The sequence below is a fragment of the Brienomyrus brachyistius genome, chromosome 7, assembly GCF_023856365.1.
Source record: "Brienomyrus brachyistius isolate T26 chromosome 7, BBRACH_0.4, whole genome shotgun sequence".
Taxonomy (NCBI): Eukaryota; Metazoa; Chordata; class Actinopteri; order Osteoglossiformes; family Mormyridae; genus Brienomyrus; species Brienomyrus brachyistius.
Window position 1 is genome coordinate 5,640,720 of NC_064539.1, and position 23,134 is coordinate 5,663,853.

At 39.9% G+C, this 23,134-nt stretch overlaps 1 protein-coding gene and 1 long non-coding RNA gene across 5 annotated transcripts; one reads left to right on the forward strand and one right to left on the reverse strand.

Moving 5' to 3' along the window:
- Positions 1-5,477: 5,477 nt before the first annotated feature.
- On the forward strand, positions 5,478-6,860 carry LOC125746201 (uncharacterized). The gene is made up of 3 exons (XR_007398875.1): positions 5,478-5,586; positions 5,988-6,111; positions 6,695-6,860. It is a non-coding gene; the product is annotated as an uncharacterized LOC125746201 (long non-coding RNA).
- A 170-nt stretch (positions 6,861-7,030) lies between these two features.
- Positions 7,031-22,917, reverse strand: lhx3 (LIM homeobox 3). 4 transcript variants are annotated; one of them, XM_049019932.1, is made up of 7 exons: positions 22,848-22,917; positions 21,805-21,810; positions 14,475-14,646; positions 13,904-14,106; positions 12,101-12,252; positions 8,989-9,160; positions 7,031-8,759 (listed from the first exon to the last, which is right to left on the reverse strand). In XM_049019932.1, the coding sequence occupies exons 1-7, from the start codon at positions 22,915-22,917 to the stop codon at positions 8,335-8,337; spliced, it is 1,200 nt and encodes a 399-aa protein (XP_048875889.1). In that variant the 3' UTR covers positions 7,031-8,334. The 4 variants fall into 4 exon arrangements, with proteins under 4 accessions (XP_048875889.1, XP_048875888.1, XP_048875887.1 ...); XM_049019931.1 differs by lacking the exon at positions 21,805-21,810; XM_049019930.1 differs by lacking the exons at positions 21,805-21,810; positions 22,848-22,917 and adding an exon at positions 19,577-19,673.
- Between the last annotated feature and the right edge of the window lie 217 nt (positions 22,918-23,134).

Below are 23,134 nucleotides of genomic sequence, written 5' to 3' on the forward strand. Positions count from 1 at the left end.
CTTTTTGCTTTCTCCACCTTGAAGCCCCTTTCTGGGTTAATTTGGTGATTTACATATCTTTTTAGGGATGTAAATGCACTGTCACAAAAATGGCACTTGAATGCTGCAAACTTGACATCTCAAAATGTTGAAGGAACAGTTGCTCATTACATTGAACTTACTTCAGATAAGATAGTCAATATGGTATCTGATGGAATCTGAGTATCTGAGGGGGACAAAAACTGAAATCAGAAACCAAATGCAGAAATCACCATTTTGTAATGCATAATTAGCAACTATGAATATATATTTCGTAACAGGGTAATAGTAGACACTTTCTTAAAAATATTTACATAATATTAGTGTCATACACGGCTCGTACGATCCTCGTGTGTGCCACGCCCCCCTGATTATCCACGTGTGCTGCCCCGATTGTACCCAGCTGTGTCTTGTTATTTTGATTGATCCTGTCTTTTTAAGTCCTAGTCTTGCCTGAGTCCTCCGTCCGTCATTGATGTTGTCGATGTCAGTACCTGCCCGTTGCTCCCGTTTGGTCTGCCCCGAGAATAAACCCCTGTTTTCCCCGATTTTCGCCTCCTTGCCTGCTCCTTGCCTGCTCCTTGCCTGCTCCTTGCCTGCTCCTTGCCTGCTCCTTGCCTGCTCCTTGCCTGCTCCTTGCCTGCCTGTTCGCCTTACCGGCGGAACCTCGATCGTGACAGTTAGATGTTTATGTTAATATTACAAATGATATGCTAGTATTTCACGTTAGCTAATTATCACATGTTTAACATTAGCTATGTCTACGATAGTCTTAATATAATATCTATTTGCAAAATAAAACAACGCAACCAACCGTTAATATTAAGGAATAAACTATATCTTACACTGACCAGTTTTCCCCAGTCCTTATCTGACCTGTGAGTTTAGCTGTGCTTTTATTATTTGGCGAATTATCTAATCCATTCAAATCTAAAACTTCTATGACTTCCAACGGTCTGTTCGTTTGCAATCGGTGCACACGCGAAATGCGCCTGGTGGCAATACTGTGAAACAAAGCATATATTTTAAAAAGTCTAAATATACATACCTTAATATGTGTCTTAGTCCTTCTCTGACTTCGTAGCGCTTTCTTGTATCAATTCTCAGATGATCCCATTAGTTCTGATCTGCAAACCTTTTATTTCTTTAAACAGATAAATAGAGCCTTCCACTGACCTCTGCGTATGCGCACAAGTTTGAAACTAGTTGCAATCGGAAGCGTCCGGTACATCACAGTATAGACCTTTTGTGAATGTAGAAGTTATAAATCTCTTTAAGTCCAATATAAACGCTCCTGATTGTTCATGTTAAGATAAACACGCTATAAACTGAGCTATGACAATCTACTTTTATTTACTTGCCGACTCGGAATTAAGCATTCGATGAGTAATTATTTAATAATATAATTACACTAAATACCAATTCGGAGACTCGTACATTCCCCATATTATCTAATTTTTAATTATTTTTTGTAATGTTTGTAACCTTAACTCTACACAAACCATTTAATATATATACAACAACACAGTACAATTGTGGTGGATATATGTTTAAGAATGAAATGTGCAACAGGTTTTAGAACGGTTAACCAATGTAGATTTTATATACATTGAATGCAAAATTAAAGTTAATGAAAGAAAATTCACAAAAAAGTGCTGTTGCGCTTCAATAAACCAACAGCACATGTTGGTACAGTAAAAACATAATTTTACAGATAAAGCATGTAAGTCTAATTTCTGTAAAAATACAGAAAAGAAATTGTCCAGTTTCACTGAAGGGATTTCTCTGTTATTTCACAAACTGTGCGTAAATATACGTTTATGCAATGTAGTTTTAATAATTTTTTTCTGTCATTTAACATAACAGGAAAAAACGTGAATTACAGTCAAATTGACTGATATAAAACAGTTTAAAATTCTGAAAAAATGTCTTTTTTTTACAGTGCAGGTACTTCATATAGCCTGTACTGATTTCTAGGACATTGTGAAATGATGTAGATTAAAGTATTTAAAAATCATACACTTCTGCAATACAGCTCCTGAGTCCCTTTATAATTGTATTTTTAAAACCTGTTTTTTTTTTCTAAAATTCCTTTGTACCTATGCAAGTCTCTCCTGGTCCAGTTGAAAACCTACTTCTCTTCCCAGCATTGCATGTCTTCTAGAGGTGTGGAGCGGATGGCACTATCATCTGCCTCCGTAGGACAAACGGGGGCCAGACGGGCCAGATCCCCACGGGGACTATTAACACTTCACGCCACGTGTACGCCGGAGGACCATGGGGGAAGATGACACCGCTGGGGGACATTTAACTAACAGAATAAATGTGTGTAGATGAGAAAAATGAGCAGACTGGCGTCAGTCGCAGATAAAGCATTTATCGGCGTCCGTTACACTGATTTTATTGACGCCTCATCTAAGCATCACTGCCGTAATTTTCACGCAGGTCACATTAGCATAACCCCTCCTTCCACTGCGCCGCAGCGTATGGTCCAAATAATTTAATTTGCAGTAAAAGCTCACTCCTTTAATTTTTCGTCCTTTACGCATATTTTTAAATCTATCACGCGAGCATGAGGACTCAGGTTCGAGTCTCCGCCTGGGTTACATGTGTGCCGAGTTTGCATGATCACCCCATGTCGTCATGGGGTTTCCTCTGGGTACTCCAGTTTCCCCCCACAGTCCAAAAACATGCTGAGGCTAATTGGAGTTGTTAAATTGCCCATAGGTGTGTATATGTTAGTGAATGGTGTGTGAGTGAATGGTGTGTGAGTGTGCCCTGCGATGGGCTGGCCCCCCATCCTGGGTTGTTCCGTGCCCATTATTGCCCATTGCTTCCAGGATAGGCTCCGGACCCCCCGTGACCCAGTAGGATAAGTGGTTTGGAAAATGGATGGATGGATATTCAGTAATTATTTTCAAAATTTATTTAATTTCATAATGTCTCGGAGGCCAGCTGAATCAGTTGCAGCAGGCTTCCCGCACGCCTAGAGACGTCAGTCATGCATATATTGGTCACCCATTTACAAAATCAGACCGTTCAGTGGCTCTGCCTCCCAAATCCCAGCCACGCCCTCGTAAACCCTCAGGGTCTCTGGCCCTTGTTATCTGAACAATGGCACACAGTTCACTTGTTTTTTTTTCTTCCAGCCTTAAACCCTGCATCTGCCCAGCTCTGTATGACAAAGAGCAGGACCACCGGAGGATGTCATTCATTAACCGGTTGGAGCCATGGAGGGTTTAGTTTTTAGCCGTTGTTTTCTTTTTCCGTTTCCGTTCCTACCCTGCCCCCCCCCACTACATGTGACTGTATCCAGCTCCACAAACAGGCACACACACGCATACACACACACATACACACATGCACAGGCTTGCCGGCCTTTAACGTCCCCCCCCCATATCTGCTCCATTAGTCCCGAATTGTTGCAGTAACCCACAACCCCCACGGGAGGTGTTACTGTCAGGCTTGATTTACTCCAGCCAGCTGACACTGAGGCAGCAGGATGGGGCAAGGAGAGCAAGTCAGGCAGCTGGCCTCGCTAACTGGCAGGAGACCTGGCTGTCATATCAGAAACACCCCCCCCCCCCCCGTCACGCTGGTCGCATGTAACCGAAAGCTCTATTGAAAAAAAATCAAAATCTCTGTTACAAAGAACTTGACAGTTAGTATGGTTATGGGTTTTCAAAAAATTTTGACAACGACCAGAGTAATTTTTCTCGTCTCCATGGTTACACTCCAGTCACCCAGACCTCGTAGGATGTTGTTTGAATCACATGGTTGGTCTGTGGAGGAATACCTACCTCTCAGTCATGATGCCCAACCTGAGTATGCTTGGGATTAACTTTCGAGTAAATATATTGAGAACCACGGAAGAAACAGAGAAAATACATAGAGAAACAACAGAACCAACTCTACCCATAACATTGCTAAAATGAATGCTGATAAGACTCATCGCAATGCTACATAAACCTTTTTCCGGAATAGGCTCTGGACCCCCAGCACCCTTCATAGCACAAAAGATATAGCAGATGAATAATTTGCTCATTCATTCATTCATTCATTCATTCATTCATTCATTGAGTAAATGAATGATTTCCCCCCCATTATATATATATATATATATATATATATATATATATATATATATATATATATATATATATATCCATCCATCCATCCATTTTCCAAACCGCTTATCCTATTGGGTCGCGGGGGGTCCGGAGCCTATCCCGGAATCAATTATTGTACGGCTTGCTTATGGAAGGACTGCACAGCTCAGACATGCCACCTCTGATTCGCGAAGGTATGAGGTTTTTAATTTAATTAGAATGAGTGGATGAAATACTCCTTCCTGTTGGCACACTGGAGTTCATCCAGAGGTCTGTTACAACGCGGTCCCAGGGCACATCAATCTGTTGTTCGCCACTTTCAGGGGAAAACGCAAGGGCACTGGCACCTGGGAAAGGATCCTCGTGCTCCAGCACGTTTCATTCTACGCCAGCTTGCACAAGCATCACCGACGCGTTTTCCCAGGAAAGGGCGCGGTAAACTGACCAGACCTGGGATTAGCGTCGCCTTTGACATATCCCTCACCCACCCCTCAGAGAGCCTCTTCCCATCCCTGTCCTAGCTACTCACCTGCAGCTCAAACTGATTATGTTAGTGTCTGCTGAACTGCAATAATCTAATAATCGAATTTTCAAAGAAAAAAAAAACTCAGGAGGTGTCTAGTTGCAGGAAGTCAAACTAATGGGCTGCAAATTCTCAGTCTCTGTTTCCCCTATGCTGTTAATTTGCAACTGAAAGTCTATTTCCTGTTAAATTAGTCATTATGTGATAACTGTTCTGAAAATCCTAGATCTTCAGTACCCTCGATAGCTTGCCTACAATCAGGATGTTGTTTGAAGATAATGTGACCAGACTGGGAATTTAAGTCTAAACTTTAAGTCTAAGAAGTACTGATGCTATCATGATAGATCTTAAATTAAACCATGCTTTTTCAATTTCTTTCTACAAAATTGTCCTAATCCATACGTTTTGTATATTAAAGCAAAACCGGAAGGCTGCCATTTCAAACAGAGCTTTAAAACTGTAAACAAGATCCAAATTTTGCATTATTTTTCTATAAAAACAATAAACAGACATTCGTATTCTTTATTATTTGAAATTCACATTGTTTTCCTGCAATCTTTTTGCAAACAATTCTTTGTGAAGGAAGTACATCACAAAATGCTTACAAACGTTTCATTTTCCCAACCTCTGTCTCCATTGCAGGCATATCCGAAGCACCAAACTACCGGCTTCTGTATAGGCATGCGGCAAATGCCCAATATATCTAATTGAACCTGACTCTAAATAAGTAAACATATGAGGGAATTCACAAGCTGTCCTGTGATAGACCTACGGGATAAGAGACTAAATATTTCAGCTTGGTAGGAACAAACAATGTGTGCTTATCTGCAGATCAAACCATCCCCGCGTACTCTGCATCAGATTTCTACGCTAAAGAGTCCCTGAACGGCTGATACGCCCTTGGTAATTAGCCAAGCGGGCAATTTACAGATTCAGGTAGATCGCTCAGATCCACTCGGGTTTCCTAATCTACCGGGACATGAAGGGGACAGTGTGATTAATTCAAGAAAATAATTAGGACAGATAAATACGTAAAAGACCGTTTTGGGGGGTGGGATTTGGGGTATTTTAAGGCAAATTTTTGTGGGCCTATTACTGATTTTACCGGTTCTAAACTTTTAATTTGTTTGTATAAATATTTTGATTGTGACCGCAACATCGTAAGAGATAAGATGGATGGATGAACTGTAATGAACTGTGCATTTTATTATTATATGAAGCGAGCATTAGTATCTCAACATATTTATTAATTTACTGGCAATTAGTGCTAGTGATTTTTTTATTCGAGCCTTTTGTGCTGTGCAAATGGAAAGTTCTCCTTAACCGCCATTTAACAGTATAGGCTAACAACGGGAGACGGGAGAGATACGTGACTGATTACAGGCTCCCCTGCAGCCGGATCGGAGTGGAAAGACAACGGGAGCCTCCGCGGCTGGTTTGCCGGAAACCCAATACCACCAGGTTTGTTAGTACATCTACGTCTCTTGCCTTACATATTGTGTTTATTTGTAATACGTAATGAGTAATAAGTAAATACGTATCGCTCGCACTGTAAACAAAAAATGCAAATCATTTATCCATCCGTCTTCCAGTCTTTATCCAGCACACGGTCACCGTGAAGCACAGCAAGCAGCAGATAAGGTCTCCAACAGAAATTAATAGGTATTAATAAACCCATAAGGAGAATTCCATCCATCTTCCAGCCAGATACTCTGTACATGGCTGTGGGGTTTAAAGAGAGTTATTTCTGTAAATGTATTAAAGCGATGTTAAGTCAATAAACTAGGACTGCTGCCTACGGCGGGGTGGTTTGTGCAAATTATATGACGTGTCATGCTGTTGCGTTAGTGTAGGAATTATAGCCAACACTCTGCAGGAAATATATATCAGAAAAGTACGTGTGAAATATAGACGTTTGTAGTCAGCCAGCAGAATAAAATAATTTTTCTTTGCTATTTTTTTTTGGAACCTGACTTCAGAATGCGTATTTGTAAATATAAATCGTACATTGATTTGTCTGATCTTTGCATCTGTGCATTCTCAGCTGAGTCTGATTCACACCTGAAGCAGGAAGCAACAGCGTGGAAAAACGATCCCTTCATCCCCATTGGCCACACCCTGCATGGCAGTGGTGCAGTGCATTGTGGGAGTGTGCCCCCTCACTGACATGAAGCATCCGACAGTCATAATGGATGACGTTCAATCACTATGGACGCAAGCTAGGCATGTTCCGAGCAATTGCATTTGACTGCACTTGCAAGAAACATGCTTTCTGCCTGAGTACTGTTCGTTTTAGCCCAGTAGAACTTAAGTACTTTACAGAACAGCTCAAGGAAGCAGGTCGTTTGTATTTCATTGACAAATTTATTAAAGACCAGTAGCACGTGATCATCGGAGAGCATAAATAGACAACATAAAACATATTCCACATAAACAAACAGTTACACTGACCTCGTGGTTTCAGTGCTTTGAAATTAACATACATCTGAGAACACACAAATGCATAGAAATACTCCCAATTAATAAAGGATCACATTTACATTTTTATGTCAATCCATCTTTTTCTCCAGGGGCTGTAAAAATTAAGCTTCCAATGATTATAAAGTGTACTGAGTACAAGGGACATTTGGCAACAGACAGACAAAAAGAGTACAATGAGAATATAAAGAGTGAAAACAGGTGAAAGTGGTGGATCGGGCTGGAAGTGCCTGATGTGGCGTTTCCTGGCGGGGCCCAGCTGCATAAGGCAGAGTGTCTTCCCATACACCAATCACACACTTTTTCTCTAGGGATAAGAGGACTCAGGTCTATGAACAGATGCAAAGAAAATGGTTACGTTTTGGGCGGATACGGTGCTGGTGTTTCCTCCTACTCGATGAGAAAATAGGAATGCAGTAGTAATACCTTTTTTTTTCTTCTCCAAAAAATAAATGTGGTCTCAGGCATCGTGGTGTTTTCAGAAATCCACCCCTCTCCCTCCTAGAGCAGGGCTCTTCAAATCTGGCCCTTTATTCCAAATCCAGGCCTTGTTTTCAGTTCTTCCAGGTACTTTAACAGTTACTGATTCTGATTGGCCACAGAGGCTTCACACCTGGCTCACAGGTAAAGGAAGGCTGGAGAGAGCACGGCCCCGGAGGGCCCCGATTTGAATGGCCCAGTTCTAGAGCTTTTCCAAGACAATTCTGCAGACTTTTCAGATCTGACAAGATGGTTTTAGGAGAGGAGGTAGCTTCAGCAGCTGTCAGAGGGGTTTTCGGAGCAGAAGCTCAGGAGGTGTCTAGCCACAGAAAGCTAAACTCCTGGGCTACAAACTGTGAAACTCTACCTTTCTGTTTTCTTTTTCCCTTTGGACATGACTGCCGCCAGAAGTCTATTTTCTGTTAAATTAGTCATTTCACGAGAGCTGCTCTGACAGTCCCTGGTCTACCCTGGATAGCCTCCCTGCAAGTCCTGCCCCACATTCCGGCCATGCGGATGGAGACTGAATGAAATGTTTAGTGAAAATGCAGTCTAAGCAGAAATATGGGGGCATCTGAGGAGATCAAAGGGGGACTGGGTACGGCTTCATCAAACGGTCTATAGTCACAAACACAGCATGATGGAGGGGTCCTTCCCACGTCATGAAAAAAACATTTGTCCAGAGACACGTATTTTGTACATATCACGTTTTCCACGGATGGGTCTTTAAAACTGAGTGTGGTCCACCTCGTCCAGCCAGGAGGCGGGGCTCGCTGGAAAGTCCGGATATCCGCCGCTGGAGCCCGTGGATAAGTCTGAGCTGGGGCCGTTACCACCAGCCATCACCCGCATGGCCTGGCTCATGTTGGGCGGCCCGCCCTGGGCCATGATGGACAACCCAGTATCGGGGTACACCAGGCTGGAGATGAGCGGCTGATGTCCAGGAAGGGTCTGCAGGGAGCTCGGGGACTGGGGCAGGCCGTACGGGCTGCTGGATCGGACGTCATGGTACTGGTCCTGTGGTGGGATGACCCCTTGGTCTAGGGGGAAGTTTCCATGGTTACCCCCGCCTCGGGCAATGGCGGGGGACGTCTCGTTCAGACCGCTATAGATCCCATTGGAGTGGCTGACGTCAGACATGGAGGGCTCATCTGAGACAGTGGAGAGAAACAGGTAGAGTCAGGAGGATGTTTACTACTCCACATGTGTTTGAGTCCCCACAAGCACATTTCCTTACACGCACATACACAGCGCAATCGGAAAAAAAACTGCAACAAACGTCAGGGGAACCCTTTAGGTTTGTAAAATTATTTTGCACATTTCTGCAAGCTTCATGTCAAGTTCCGGTTTTTAATCTTTCCCCCAGATTAATTGCATTACCTGTGAAGGAGACCTCTGCATCACTGTCCATGCCCTCCTCCTGAATGCTGTCCTTGTCCGACTTGGAGCCGCCCCGCGACCTTTTCATGCTGCGGAAATACTGCCCCCACCTCTGTCGGCCGGCATCCTTCTTCAGCCGCTTCTCCTTCGCACGCCTGTTCTGGAACCACACCTGAATGGGGCGTCACGGAAAACCACTCAAACGTTGATGCACCTAAGGTCCTCCTTCCACATGGGATGTCAATTTAACGCTGCAGTTTACCTAAACAAATAATGGTGAAGTACGTGACGTGACACGAAATGGTCGTGGCCGTAAACCTGCGTGTAAGCGTTGAAGGAATTCTGCCCCTTTTTTTAACATTTGAGCACCTGACCCTCAAAAAATCTACACAGCCCTGTCAGGATCTAGCAATTTGGATTAATGCAGGGGTTGGGCAGTGTTATCTGCAAAGAGCCAATATGTATGCCGGTTTTCGGGTTAACCTTTAGGTCAGCTGTTGTGTGGTGTGAGGACTCTTCAGCCAATCAGTCCTCTAATTTGGGAGTTGCAATGAAAACCCACACACACAGTAGCCCTTTCTGGAGAAGATTACCCACCCCTAGATTAGTGGATATTTAGAAGTGTGGTTCAGTGGCAGGGCTCCAGATTACCTAAATGGTTCCCAGTGTGACTAGATTTTAGTTCTGTTTTTTCATTCCAGTCGCCAATAGTGAGTGACTGCCTCTCACAATCCAAGAAAAAAAAAAAAAGCCAAGAAAAGTGGCAGCTTTCAATTATGTGAACCCTAAAGCCACACCTGCCTTTCCCGTTACATTATCAAGTGATTAAAGCATGAATTGATCCAGAGCTGTCTTGACAGATTGGGCGAGTTCTGTCAAATCGTTGCGTTGGAAACTCTTCAAACTAACTGGCAACCTGTTGCAGAGCGTGTGGAGCCCTGGATGGGGCATGGAGGGGGAAAAAGACGATGGTTAGGAAAGAAATGGACTTTCTTTGGGATGGACTCAATGGGATGGACTTTTGCGAGATCCCACAATAATTCTCTGTTACCATTAATAACTGCACTGTGTACGTTTAAAGTACAAAAGATAGCATTTATTTATAGACTAATAAGTATAAACCTAAACTATACAGACGAATCCTGTAAGTGTGCTTTAAGCTTTAAACTGGGGGGGACGATGCACACCATGTAACTATAGTATTATGTGTTTTTATACGCATTTATTTATTACTAATTGCACATTCACCGTCGGTGACTTTAAGCGAGACAGCTGGGCTACTGAACGTGACAAAAGCAGACAAACACTGAAAAATATTACAAACAATGAAAGGTATTACAGCCGGCAAAACTGCATACAAAGCTAACATTTCCGCTGTGTCGGTGTTAAGGTTTAAACTCGAACCGGCTTTCTGGAATATTTCAGTATAGAACCGCATATCCCTCCATAAATCATCAAGCGTGAATACCAGGGAGGTATACCCGAAAGGGTTAAGATTTAAACCCGAAACTAAAGACACACCGTAAAGTTACCTTTGTATACAGTTTTCTGGCCCTAATATCTTTCAACAAAAGCAAGCAACACCCCTTGGTCTTCCAGATTTCTTTGCAGTCGAAGTTTAATTTGTATTTCAATGCTTGTGTGTGCCCTTCACATTCAATAATCCAGCTGTCTTTCTTACATCCTGCATATTACATATTGCACATTTCTGTGTCATTTAATATTATGTTATTATGTGTGCAGAAGGCAATAGTAGGCAGACCAGATAGCTCAGACTGGAGACGGAAAAGGCAGTGTGAGGTATTATTTCACATTTGGCATGTGATGGAGATTATGGCCCTGAGCGGGTTTCACTGTAGCCTTAAATTGCGCTTCATTCTCAGCCCCATTGCGGAGTTTGCATGTTCTCCCCAAATTCTCTAAATCGTCCACAATATCCTGCCCTGGGTGTCCCCCGTCCCTGCAGCCCTGGCTAAATAAGGGACTGAGAAAGGTGCAAGGATGGATGTATATTCAGCAGTTAATTATCTCTCTCAGGAGCAAATTAAAAAGCTACCTTCCTGTCAGCTTTCCACCATAAATTTGTTCTCACTTAACATAATTTACATATTTTATAAGTACAATTACAAGTACATTGCACTTTAAGGTTGGAGGTAATTAAGCTTGCGAACGTCAGATATATTTTTTAACCTCAGAGGAAAAAAAAGACTGAAGCAGAGAGACGTGACAGTAACATCAGAGCAGACCCAATCCGGTCCTCGGGGACCCAGACAATCCAAGGGAGGGAGCAAAAATATGCAGAAGCTGGGGGTCCCCGAGGACCGGGGTGTGGAAACACTGCATTACAGCCTTTGTGCTGTAGGACACGATGTTATCACATGTGTAATTAACTCACAGATGGCTACAAGTCATCCTTGACTTGTAGAGTATAAAGATTACCTTAACCATTCCATTCACACAAAAAAACATCCTGTGCTATTTGCATCGATTCAGTCATTCATATTCAACATGGACTACACAATGAAATGCAATAGAAATCGCGCTCTTTAAAAGTACAGGTAAGCTAAAATCTTCATGGCTTATTTACTGCACCTACAGCACTTAAAAATATAAGCTCTAGGTTTCTGATAGTTCTTAAACAAAAGAGAAATAACTTATAGGGTATTATTTGGGGGGGGGGGAGATCTTTTAACTAGGCTATACTAGGGAATTCATGCTGACGTCCTGTTCTTTACAGGTCTCTTAAAAGGTAAATGAATAATGGAGACAGGGAGTACAGTCCCATTCGTGATCTCTCCGTGCCCTCAGATGGGCATAAAACGATATATATGATCAGAGTGTGCCACAGCGGCCTTACTGAAGACAATCCAGTAGGGCTTTGTCCTCTGCCATCTGACTTTCAAACGTGAAATTCACTTAACTGTATCATTTTACAAATTAAAGCCATTAAGCCCCACACACCCCCCCATTAGACTACTCTAGTCTGTCATTTAAATAATAAAACCTGAATATAACGCTAATCTGTTGCATTTACGTCAGGATTCCAGCACTAAAGAAATGGTCACTAATGTTAGGATCACGATGACTTTAATAAAGACTATGGTAGCGTTACCTGCACCACTCTCATGTCCAGGCCGGTTTCCGATGACAGCTGCTCACGGACGTGCCTGGCCGGCTTGGGCGAGTTGTTATAGGCGTTTTTCAGCGTCTCTAGCTGTTTCGCCGTTATGGTGGTCCGTGGTCTTTTCGCCGTGGAGTCTGCCTCTGGGACACACGGGACTGGGTTAGCCACTCCGTGCATTGCCTGCCGTCCTAAATGTCCAACATCGCAATATGATTTAATCTTATATACTTTTAATGTTACACCTCCGGGAATTGTACAGATGGGCCACATTTGTCTTATCAGTGTTACTTCTAAGCAAACACTGGTTCCAGTCCTTAAGATCATGTAATACTCATTTTCACTGTGCAAATAAAACACTATCACATGATCATCTCCCCAGCATTGTCACATCAAATTAAAGAAACAGAAAAAATGTCACCTAGACGGAAACTGAAGTCCCAGGCAATAAAAAGCATACAAGCCAAGGCGCATTCAACCCCCGCCGCCCCCTCCCATTTAATTAACAGTTCAAATGTTTTATTCGTTACTAAACGTAACACTACTTTATTTTTATTTTATCGCTACTACAGCCGCTCTCGCGATAAATCAACTCGAGCCTAAATTCTCGCGCTTTTACATGCGGGCATTTGGCTGCGTAAGTGCGTGTGACAACACGGCTCGTAAATAATGGCGCCCCCTTGTTATCAAAAAACAAACTTGTGTGTTTTTACTGAAAACGTGCATCGACTCCCAAAGCCAAAGAAGTACAGCTGTAGAATAAATGGCTTATAACATGCAGATTTTTCTTCCTGCTGTATTACATTTAATTTAATGGGCACTTATGGATGTAGTCTAAAATTGTGCGTCTATAGCAGTACTCTTGCTTTAATATGATGATGACAAAAATTCAATGGCAACTAAATTTGTGATTAAACCTAAATGTTTTGCACATTATGTAAATAACATTTTTATGAACCATACAACTACAAATGATTTTGCATTTCAATATTCTATAAAACTACGCATTTGTCGCATAGAATAGGCTACTAAATTTGAAGAAATGGTAGGCCTAAATAAATTTATGAAAGTCGGAATGCATATAATTTTTTATTGTATTAATATAAAAAATAATGTTAACATTAGGCGAATAATCACTTAGGTAACGACCATCAGTGGCTCTTGGAAATACCTATAATGCGAGGTCATCAGTCGCCAAGGCATCGGGGAAAATCGCAGTTTGTCAGCAGGTGGGGAGTTTTATTTCGTCGGAAGCTCGGACTAGTTTTTAGGTTTTTTTTCCCATGATGCACTTGGATTTGAATGGGTGCTGTCCGGCTTTCTGATGCGGAAACAGACACGCATGTAGCGGTAGCGGCTTCCCTGGATCAAGTGTTATAAGACCTTTTGACCTCAAGGTAACTCATTTGACTTGGGGTTCAACTAGGGGTTATTAAATGCAAATCTCCAGTAGGCTAAGCATTTATTTTTGCCGAGAAATCTTTTAATTTACAGAATAAATAATTTAAGATATGGTTATGTAACACAGCCGTTTCCGATCTATCTTCTCGCTACTTGGGTGCATTTCGTTTAATTTATTAATTCCTGTATATTGATTTAATAATTTCTTAATCACCTCAGCTTGTAACCAAACCTATGCATAAATTAGAGAATATGTTACCATTCAATTACGCGGCAGAATGGGAGACATCACTAGAAAGCGCAGAAGCATGTCTTTTACCCAGAAAACGATTTTCAAAAACGTATGTAACGTAGTTTATGCGCATGGTTTATGTTTTAATGTGCTGCGCTCACCTCTCTGTTTAGCAGTCTCGTAGTCTGCTTTACACACCAGCCTGCTGTCTTCCATCAGATAATATTCGTCGCCAGTCGCCAGCTGCCTCTTGCATACAACGCAGGCGAAGCAGTGTAGATGATACACGAAGTCCTGCGCCCTTCGCACGACTTGGGTCGGTGGGATACCTTGTTGACAGGCAGCACATTTGGTTCCAAATCTCCTGTTAGAAACAATGCAACCAAAATCAAGAATTTAGATTGCAAAAAATATAGTAGTAAAAAATTAAATACATTTCAATCAGCTTGGCTCGAAGAGCTGTACAGAGACTAGTTTAATTTAATAATAATAATAATAATAATAATAATAATAATAATAATAATAATAAGCCTAATAATTCTGGGATTGTGTAATTATACACAATCGTCTGTCACGCAATTATTATGTAACAATGGTGCAAAACAATACTAACTTATACTAAGTGATTATTCATATTATTACTTTGTATGCAGATTCTTTAATGATAAATTCTGTGTAAGCACTCCTGTGTTCTGCAGAATCAACTACAGTTGGTCGGTATCAGTTGCTCACTTGAAGAAGTCCTCTTTGCAGTAGACACTGTCGCCCCTGCTGAAGCACTTGTCGGCCAGCTGGGACTGGCAGTCGCTGCATTTCAGGCACTTGCTGTGCCAGTGGCGGTCCAACACTTTGAGAATGAAACGGTCCACTATGTGCTGGTTGCAACCCGCACAAACTGGGATCTCTGTTTAAAAGCAGAACAACAGGCAATGATATTAGGTCTACATGGCTTCTAGAGACAGTATACTCTTTGTACACACCACAAATAGACAATAAAACATGAACAACAACAATAATAATAATTATTATTGTTAAACTGGAAATAAATCGTCACAATGGTATAAAATGAGTCAACAGCTTGAATTTCATATTTTTATTTTTATTTCAGTTGAAAAATCTGCAGCTGAAAGTGTGACAGTTATTCTGTAGTAATGGGGTAAGTGCTGTTCAATTAGAAAAATGATAAGACAAGCTTAAATCTTGCCATCGAATAGTCGTCCTGTTTGTCCTGGGCGCACGATAAGAGCAGCGCTAATGTATAACAGCTGGCTAGCAATATATCAAACATTATCGAGCAGGCCTGTTTCATTAGTTTCAGAAGATACAATCAAACTGGAGCTTTGAACGACGTTTATGATGCCAAAATTAACATGATAATATTAAATGCGAAACCTAAATAAACAAATATAAATAATAATTCGGGTATAATAAGCCCGAGGTAATTCACAAGAACAGATGAATATGTGAAACGAAACATACTGCAATGTGCCTTTAAACTTAACGAACACATGCAGTAGATGTCAAGTATTTTGATCGGAAGAATGGAATGTTCCTCCCTAGATTGCTTCGCCCATCAGCTAAAATTTAAACAGGAAAATGCACGCCATACACCAAAGTGTGAATTGTTATAAAAATAAATATTTTTCACTCGCAAAACAGGTTTCGTAATCCGGTGTTCCACTAGTATCATGCTACAGAATTTTCACAAGTAAATGATGTTTTTTGTATGGAATATGTCATTAAATTATTTTTTTTAACCACCGTGCATCAGGCATGTTGTTTAAATGATTTATTAATGAATTATTCGCCACAAACGTAGCAATGGAACTTCATTAACGAAAAGACATTTACAAATGTCTCGTTATCGCTTGAAAGCGTTGCTCGGCGTGCTCGTTGTTACATTGCGAATCTGTTTATAATCTAGAGTTATATAAGAAAGGAATAATTTTAATTCAAAGAAATTAATAACTGCAATTATCCGCGAATAAATCTCAGATTCGTGCAACGCAACCAATCCCCACAACAACTGATGTGAGATATTCAGTTATCCGAGTCAGGCTTCGTGCAGAAATTGAAGTACCAGACAGCCGTGCGTGGCTTACCTGAGTAAATACCTGGCTATAGTTTATATCAAAACTGAGCATCCAGTTGATAAATTACGGAGCAATTGAGCAAAACAGTTAGACGTATCCGGAAACGTGCATGTAGAAATGTCTTATAAATGAGACACCTAGAATATTTCTAAAGAAATTCAATTAAAATTGATACCATTACAAACGTAGAATTTTAATGGGAAAGTATAAGGTACAAATGTGGTTGAAAAACACATACACCAAGAAGATAATGTGTAGATTCTCCCATGAATGTCAATGTTGCCAAGCAACTTTACTCTATAAAGCCAAGGAAATGCCACAACGATAACGCTTACTATCAGCCAGGGACCAATCATCCACGAGCTACAATATTTAATCTCCCACATCCGTACCGATTATTGCATAATCATCCAGAGGTACGCTTCTTCGTGCTTCTGCCTTTCACCCCAGTGATAGGAGTAGCTGAACTTCAGCGCACTTACTTTGCATGATGTTCAGAGACAGAAGACAATGTGACCAACAAGCCAGGACTGCAGCCTCTCTTCACGTCCCCAAATTACGGATAAAAATAGCGTCGCCTCCGCAGTGTGTTTCAGAGTCTAAAGCCCATCTCTCGTTGCAGTTAATTGTAGGTGGGTACGCTTATCCCTCTCAACACAAGCTTCAATTTGTTCCTGCCCAGTAAACTGAGTGATGCTGAAACAACCTTCTGCACCAGGACCAGTAAAATCCCACAAATGCAGCCCCTCCAGCCAATCACTGTCAGCCATAGGTGGCTCTGCAGGTTTGTCTCCAGTAAACGTCAAATATTACCAGGTAGAGAAAATAAATAAAATTAAACTAAAACCCCGCACGTCTATTTCAAACCTACTCCGGAAACCGCCTAAGCATTACTTAGAGACGCGAAAGATTTAAACACCTGTCGATATACGATGCCGGCTGTCAATCACAGGGTTTACCGCTGTGACTCTATTTCTTTTTTAAGACCTAATATGTAAGATTTCCGGTTCCGATAAATGCTCATGAGTGTTTACAGGCAACGTGATTTTTGCAACTTGTTTCACGAAAGAATAGTATCATTTAATGTTCAGCTAAATTCATTATTTGAACATTAATACATGTCGACCTTACAACTGCAACTTACCTGTCCCTTGTTTTTCCGGTATCAATAATAAACCGGAACATTTTCGTGTGAAGTTTTTTCACCAATTTTTAATGAGTGATCGCATGCAAGATTTTCCAGGACGACGCCTGCGCCAGGGTTAAAATAAAAATTTAACTTAACGTTAAGTACGTGGTTATTTTGTGCACTTTTAATAGATTCTTAAAAATACGTTACTTTTTTTTATTGTAAAAGATAATACAATCGTCATATTGGCACGAGCAAACTTGGAACCTAAAGTACAGAAGCACTGCGAGTATGATAATAATTTTAGCTCTCTTTGGGATCATTTGTAGATCAGTTTGTAAAAGACTACATTTTTAAGTTCTATAACGTGGTCAGAAAATTAATATAAAATTCGGTTATGAGGATTAAAATATGAGCGTAATTTATTACACCAGCAAACATATCTAATTTTTCTTGGAGGTCTAAGGGAATATTATAAATCAACAATAAAATAGGTTAATACGATGTAACTGCTCATCCAAATATAAAATCTAAGTAAAGCACATTTATAATGCGAAAATTAAACGAAAGAAAAAAAATAATTAAATAAAACCACCGTCCGTTCTCACAGCTTTTTGGGGAAATTTACAGTCTAGCATTTCTGCATATAATAGCAATATTGTGTTAAAATTCCACCCATTTCTGATAAGACTTTCAAAACGTTAATGACGTTTTAATAACAGGATTCCTCATGCAGGATTTTAACTATTAAAATGCATTAAGATGGATAATTATTTTCAGCTTTAGTTGGAGGATTAAGCCAAATAAATTTAGATACTTTTATCGTTAACGAATCCATAACTCAATGATGCCAACATGTTAGGCCTAATTGGTTTGTTTATTAGCAGAAAGTGTTATGAACTTTCTCACGAAATAAATAAAAAAAATAATAATGTAATGCACTCTGATAAAATATTCTTATTCTTAGAGGGAAAAAAATCCCCCCAAAAATCAAACTCTAACTGTTCTATTGTAAAAGTAGACTAAAAACACTGCATAAGGCGACATTTTCTGCAATGTCTGTGAACGGATTTTGTATTTATACGGCGCAGTGTGACATTCTCTTCAGAAAGCTGACTAATAAAAGAGATAAAGAAACGCGGAGCCTTATATCTTGCAAGTATGGATATTTTAATTATTTAGAAATTAACAGCACTATTACTAATAATATATTAACATGTGATATTGAAATATCAATCATTGTGTTATTGTCTTATATTAATGTTAATAACAGGTTGCTGGCGGCCTTACTCGAATATTCTTGAAAGAGGCAGGCTGTAGTTACTTAGTATCTTATAATATTTTAATAAATTCACAGGTAATAGTGCGAGTTAACGGCTAAGATATGATTGTTATTAAAGTGAACTCGGACTGATTGATTACTGTAGTGGATTTATGATCAAATTATTCTTTAGGATACCGAGTAATCTTCGTCAGGGAAACCCCAAGACGTCATTTACCGGATCTTCGTTTTAGAATCCATGCGTTCCTTCATTTAGCGAAATTTAAAAATCCGTTTAGAAATTAATACACACGTCGTCATTGAACAGTAAGATGTAACAATAAAACAACATAGAAATATAAAAAATACAGAAACAAATGCTAGGTTATATTTTAGTCTTTCGCCGAACCACTACCGCTACCACCACTAATTCTGTCGCCTTCACAGAGATGGTTATTTAAACATAAATGTATTAATCAATATTCGAATTTTGTTGGCATATGTCACTTGGATTTATTAAAGAACTGAACCAAGGAGCGGTCCCTTGTCTGTAAGGAATGTGCGATCTTTCAAAAGCTGTTTATTTTGCAGCATTGAGCTTTTGGCCGTAAAGCACACTAGCTAGATATTCCTTAATTAGACTATAACGATAAAAATGCTGTACGTATGTCAGTCCATTTCTATTGCGTTTCAATATAATCGTCATCGAAGCTTCGTAGCAATTATTTTCATATTATATTGGTTTAGACGGGAGTCCACGACATAAAATTGTTTTACTGTCACTGTTGTTTTACAGTATAATGTAAAACGGACGTAAAGAATCGAGAAAAGAATATTTTATGAAAAAGAAAATTCTAACGTGTAGTGGGAATCAAAACATTTATTCGAAGTCTTCGTTTTAGTCGTATGGCGCTTAATATCCACCTATATCCACCACTGCACTGGTACAGTGGCGAAGAGCATTACAGGTAAAACTTGATTAATCTATAGTTACAGAATGGGGGAACATCTGTTCAAATATGATTTAAATTAGTGAAATATCTATCAACCCAGTTCTAGATGTATAATAAGCTATAACACTAAACAGACGTATACCTGTCTGTTAAATTTCCACATGCACAACAAATGCTAGCAATTAAACGACAAATATTTCAAAGACTTTAAACTATTCTACAATTTTAACATATGACAAGTCCTAAAACGTCATTAGCTACTCATAATGTCAAGTACAGAACGGGAGAGTATCCCCGTATATATATATTTGAAGTGAAGCGACTTAACTTTCATAAATAACAAATCAAACATGAGTCAACCCCGAGTAAACACTGAGTAAAATCGTGTATTTGGCTACCTTTGCGAAGATCCTCGTTCTGAACCAATAATGCAAGTAGTATTTCCGTGTTATTGTGCGTTACTTTCGGAGAGATCCCTTCGTTAAAAACATCCATTTCTCATTATCTTGTCGCACAAAGCCGGGTAAAAAAAACGTAGTGGCTTGCAGACCGAACATAAACTCCACTCGGCCACTTTTCAGCGTTTTAGTCGACGGTGGAGAACGCCGTCCGCGTATAATAACGGAGTCCGCCGCGTTACCCAGGTCTCTCAGCCACTGTAGCCGTGCAAGACGGTGAATCGTCACACTTCACGTCCGTCCTCTCTGACATAGCAGGGAGTGCAAATGAATGTGTAACATGTAACAGAACTATAAGTACCGTGACCACATGGCATAAAGTTACAGATTTCCTTTAACTGCACCAGGCACCTTAAATTTGGGTTAGTGGTGTATGGGAAAATGTAACCTATTCACATAATTTTGTGTTGTCGTCAACTTGTACAACTGCTGGAAATGAAATCAAATCTATAGTTTACATACTGTGCACACGTTTCAATGTCAAGTTCATGCAATTAGACGTAATTGTTCCATAACATATTTACTGACCTAAGAAATCATATTGAAAAAACACACGATATATAAAAATAAAAATAATATGTACTAAATAAACAAATTAAAAACCTAGGTCGAAAATTGCTTTACAAATTATATGCACTATCCTGCACAATAGCACATACCAACCGTAGAGTATCCCCATTAAACCAGACTAACTTACTGGGAAATGTTTTCCTTTTTTATATTTTGTGTTTTGTGTTTTGTTTACGTGTGTTTCTGCTGATAATATAATTAAACGCGTTAAACAACACCGTAAAACAAAACAATATAATTTATTGTACTACTACATTTTCGTAATAAACGATATGGCAATAATGACCTTCTTAATAACGCAGTCAGATAAGCTATTTAACTCTTTTTTTTTAACTGCAGGTAACCAAACGATGTATTGTTTTCTTTGCGGTCTGTGTATTCACTAAACATTTAAAAAGGAATCTGTAGGCTTATATGTATTTTAAGAAATATGTACAAATGAATCCAGTTCCATACTTCACCGTGAACAAAATGTCTAGGCACTAGATAACACTATGTAAACTGTTATCGATGTAAAATAATCAAGTCTTCACCTAAAATCGAACAGCCGATGTCTGAAAATAAAATGCGCCATCGTAATTTAAATATTTGTCAAGCGATCACTAATTTCTAGCAGACCTACGGTATCTCACACTGAACATTGCAATGTAATAAACATCCCAGAGAGAGCCGCGCGACTTCGCTCCACGCAATAAGCGTACACTCAGGCACTGTCCTACTATGTATTTCCCAGCCCGTGGGGGTTATGTAAAAGGCATCAGTTCTCCGTGTTGAGACTTCCAAAAGACAATTGTTTACTTTAAGGAGGATTGGCCGCTCAATAAAATGTTAAGTGTGGCAACACCCAGATGAATTTTATTGACACGAATCTTTAGTGCGTAAGAGCGCCATGGGAAATCAGACGTAGTGCCACCCTGTACCGGTCCTCTGATGAATTCAAAATCAATGTCCCATTTGCCTGCGTTTTCCGAGTATATGAAATACATTTTGGCGAAGGGGGCGCGATGCTTCGATGCTCTTTACAGGTTTTGAACTTTAATAATATTTTTATGTCTCATTGATCGTGCCATTCTGAAGGGCGAGAAGACAGTAATGGGGTAAAACGACTGACGCTTATAATCATACTGATGAAACGAATTGGAAGACGGACGGATCTCAATGGGGCTTCCAAAAAGGCATATAATGGAAAAACACATTCTTCATTTTCAATTTGCCCTCTATTGGGATGACCAAAGTCAATGTACCTACCGTTAACAATTACAAATGCACTTATCTCCTGATATGCATTAATAACATATTAGTATATACAGGCATGCATATATTACTTCATGAAAAAATAACATTAATTTCCACGGTGTAGATGTTGTTTTGCGGAGAATTTAAGGTGTCAGCGATTATAATTCCCTTAAATTTAAAATGGATATAGATTCGGTTGTATTAAACGAATTACTTTGGCTATTTATTTAGAGTGAAACATCAGTTACAGTTTTTAATGGGATATTTTTAATCATGTAAAACTTTAAAACTAACAGCTTGAAATGTTTTCCCTCTAGACCTACACAATAAATAAATAAATAAATAAAAAATACACCAGACACCAGCCTCTGAAATTTTGTGATTTATATGTAGTTTACCAGTGTTCCTTCAGATTCTTATTTATTTCACGGCACCTTCATCAATTTCAGACGTATAAAAAGTCTACGAATAACTATCTCCATATCTGCATTTCTATATCTTTTTATCATATTTTATATGCAAGATAACCTCAGGTGCCGCAACTGTTGATGGAATCCGATACCTGTTGAGTGTTTTGTCCCGAGTGCAGGGAGACAAGCTGGCGCGGTGCGCCCCGCCGAGAGTCGGCCAGTCTCCGCCACTGGGGGGGGGGGGGGGGGGCTTAGCGGCATTGCGGTGGTCTCATGACAGCAGTGAGTGATGGTGTAAAATGACAGTAAGCGCTTAACATCTGCTCATACGGGGCGCTAACAATGCCGCTCATTACGTATTCATAACGTCTCTCTCAGGGCTGGTGGACGCTAAAACCCAATAAATAAACATAACCGTAATGTTTTATTGTTTTTTCCTCTTCGACAAAACCATATTTTAAGTATTAAGACAATTTCAAATAACCCAAGTGCGTGGACTTAAAACCCAAGAGCGTGAATATAACCACTATTAATATAAATGACAACACAAGTGAACTCATTCAGATATACATACTCTTAAAAGCAAAATCGTATTTAAACTATTCAATTCATAAATATATTTTAATATCTAACGTTTGCACAAAGAAAATGTTTTCCGTGAATGTTTATTTTGGAGGATTGAGACAAAATTAGAAGAAACGCCAATTTTAACTGCATAGCTACACAGTGCAATAACGTTCATCCCTTGAGCAGTCCTGTCAACGGAGCATTTCAAGCATTGGTAAGCGGATTTCCCACAGTGCCAGTACGTACTTTTCTGTATATTGCGCGATTTCACGCTAACTTACATCCCACTGCTTAACGAGGAGAAAGTGATGGGCGTAAAATTGGCATAATGCCGTTCTTTGTAACGTTACAAAGTGCCACAATTAGCATAACAAACCACGCCGCAAAAGCAACCGGTCGTAACTTTAACAAGCGAACAGGTTTCTTACCTTGACTTGAGCTGTATCTGGAATAATTTCCAAGGTTCTGACAACTCGATCCTGGATTTTCGAGCAACATTCTGAACAACACGCGTCTTATATTTATATGCTTTTATTTTATTAAGCTAAATCAACGCGTTCAATATATAACTATAATATAATATAAGAATATATATGTTGTACTATATTCCTGTAGTACTAGAAGACCAAAACAGCAATTACATGCTTTGTCGCTAGTTTTCAGTAGCGATTGCTCTCTGTAGCAGTTTATATTTAACAACAGAGAAATGATAGGC

Excerpts from the sequence above, each read along its gene's own strand:
- lhx3 (XM_049019930.1), bottom strand. The coding sequence starts at position 19,673 with ATGGATGTTTTTAACGAAGGGATCTCTCCGAAAGTAACGCACAATAAC. Across the intron at positions 12,253-13,903 it reads CGAGACTGCTAAACAGAGAG|AGGCAGACTCCACGGCGAAA; the intron begins GTGAGCGCAGCA and ends CGTGTGTCCCAG. Across the intron at positions 9,161-12,100 it reads TGGACATGAGAGTGGTGCAG|GTGTGGTTCCAGAACAGGCG; the intron begins GTAACGCTACCA and ends CGCCCCATTCAG.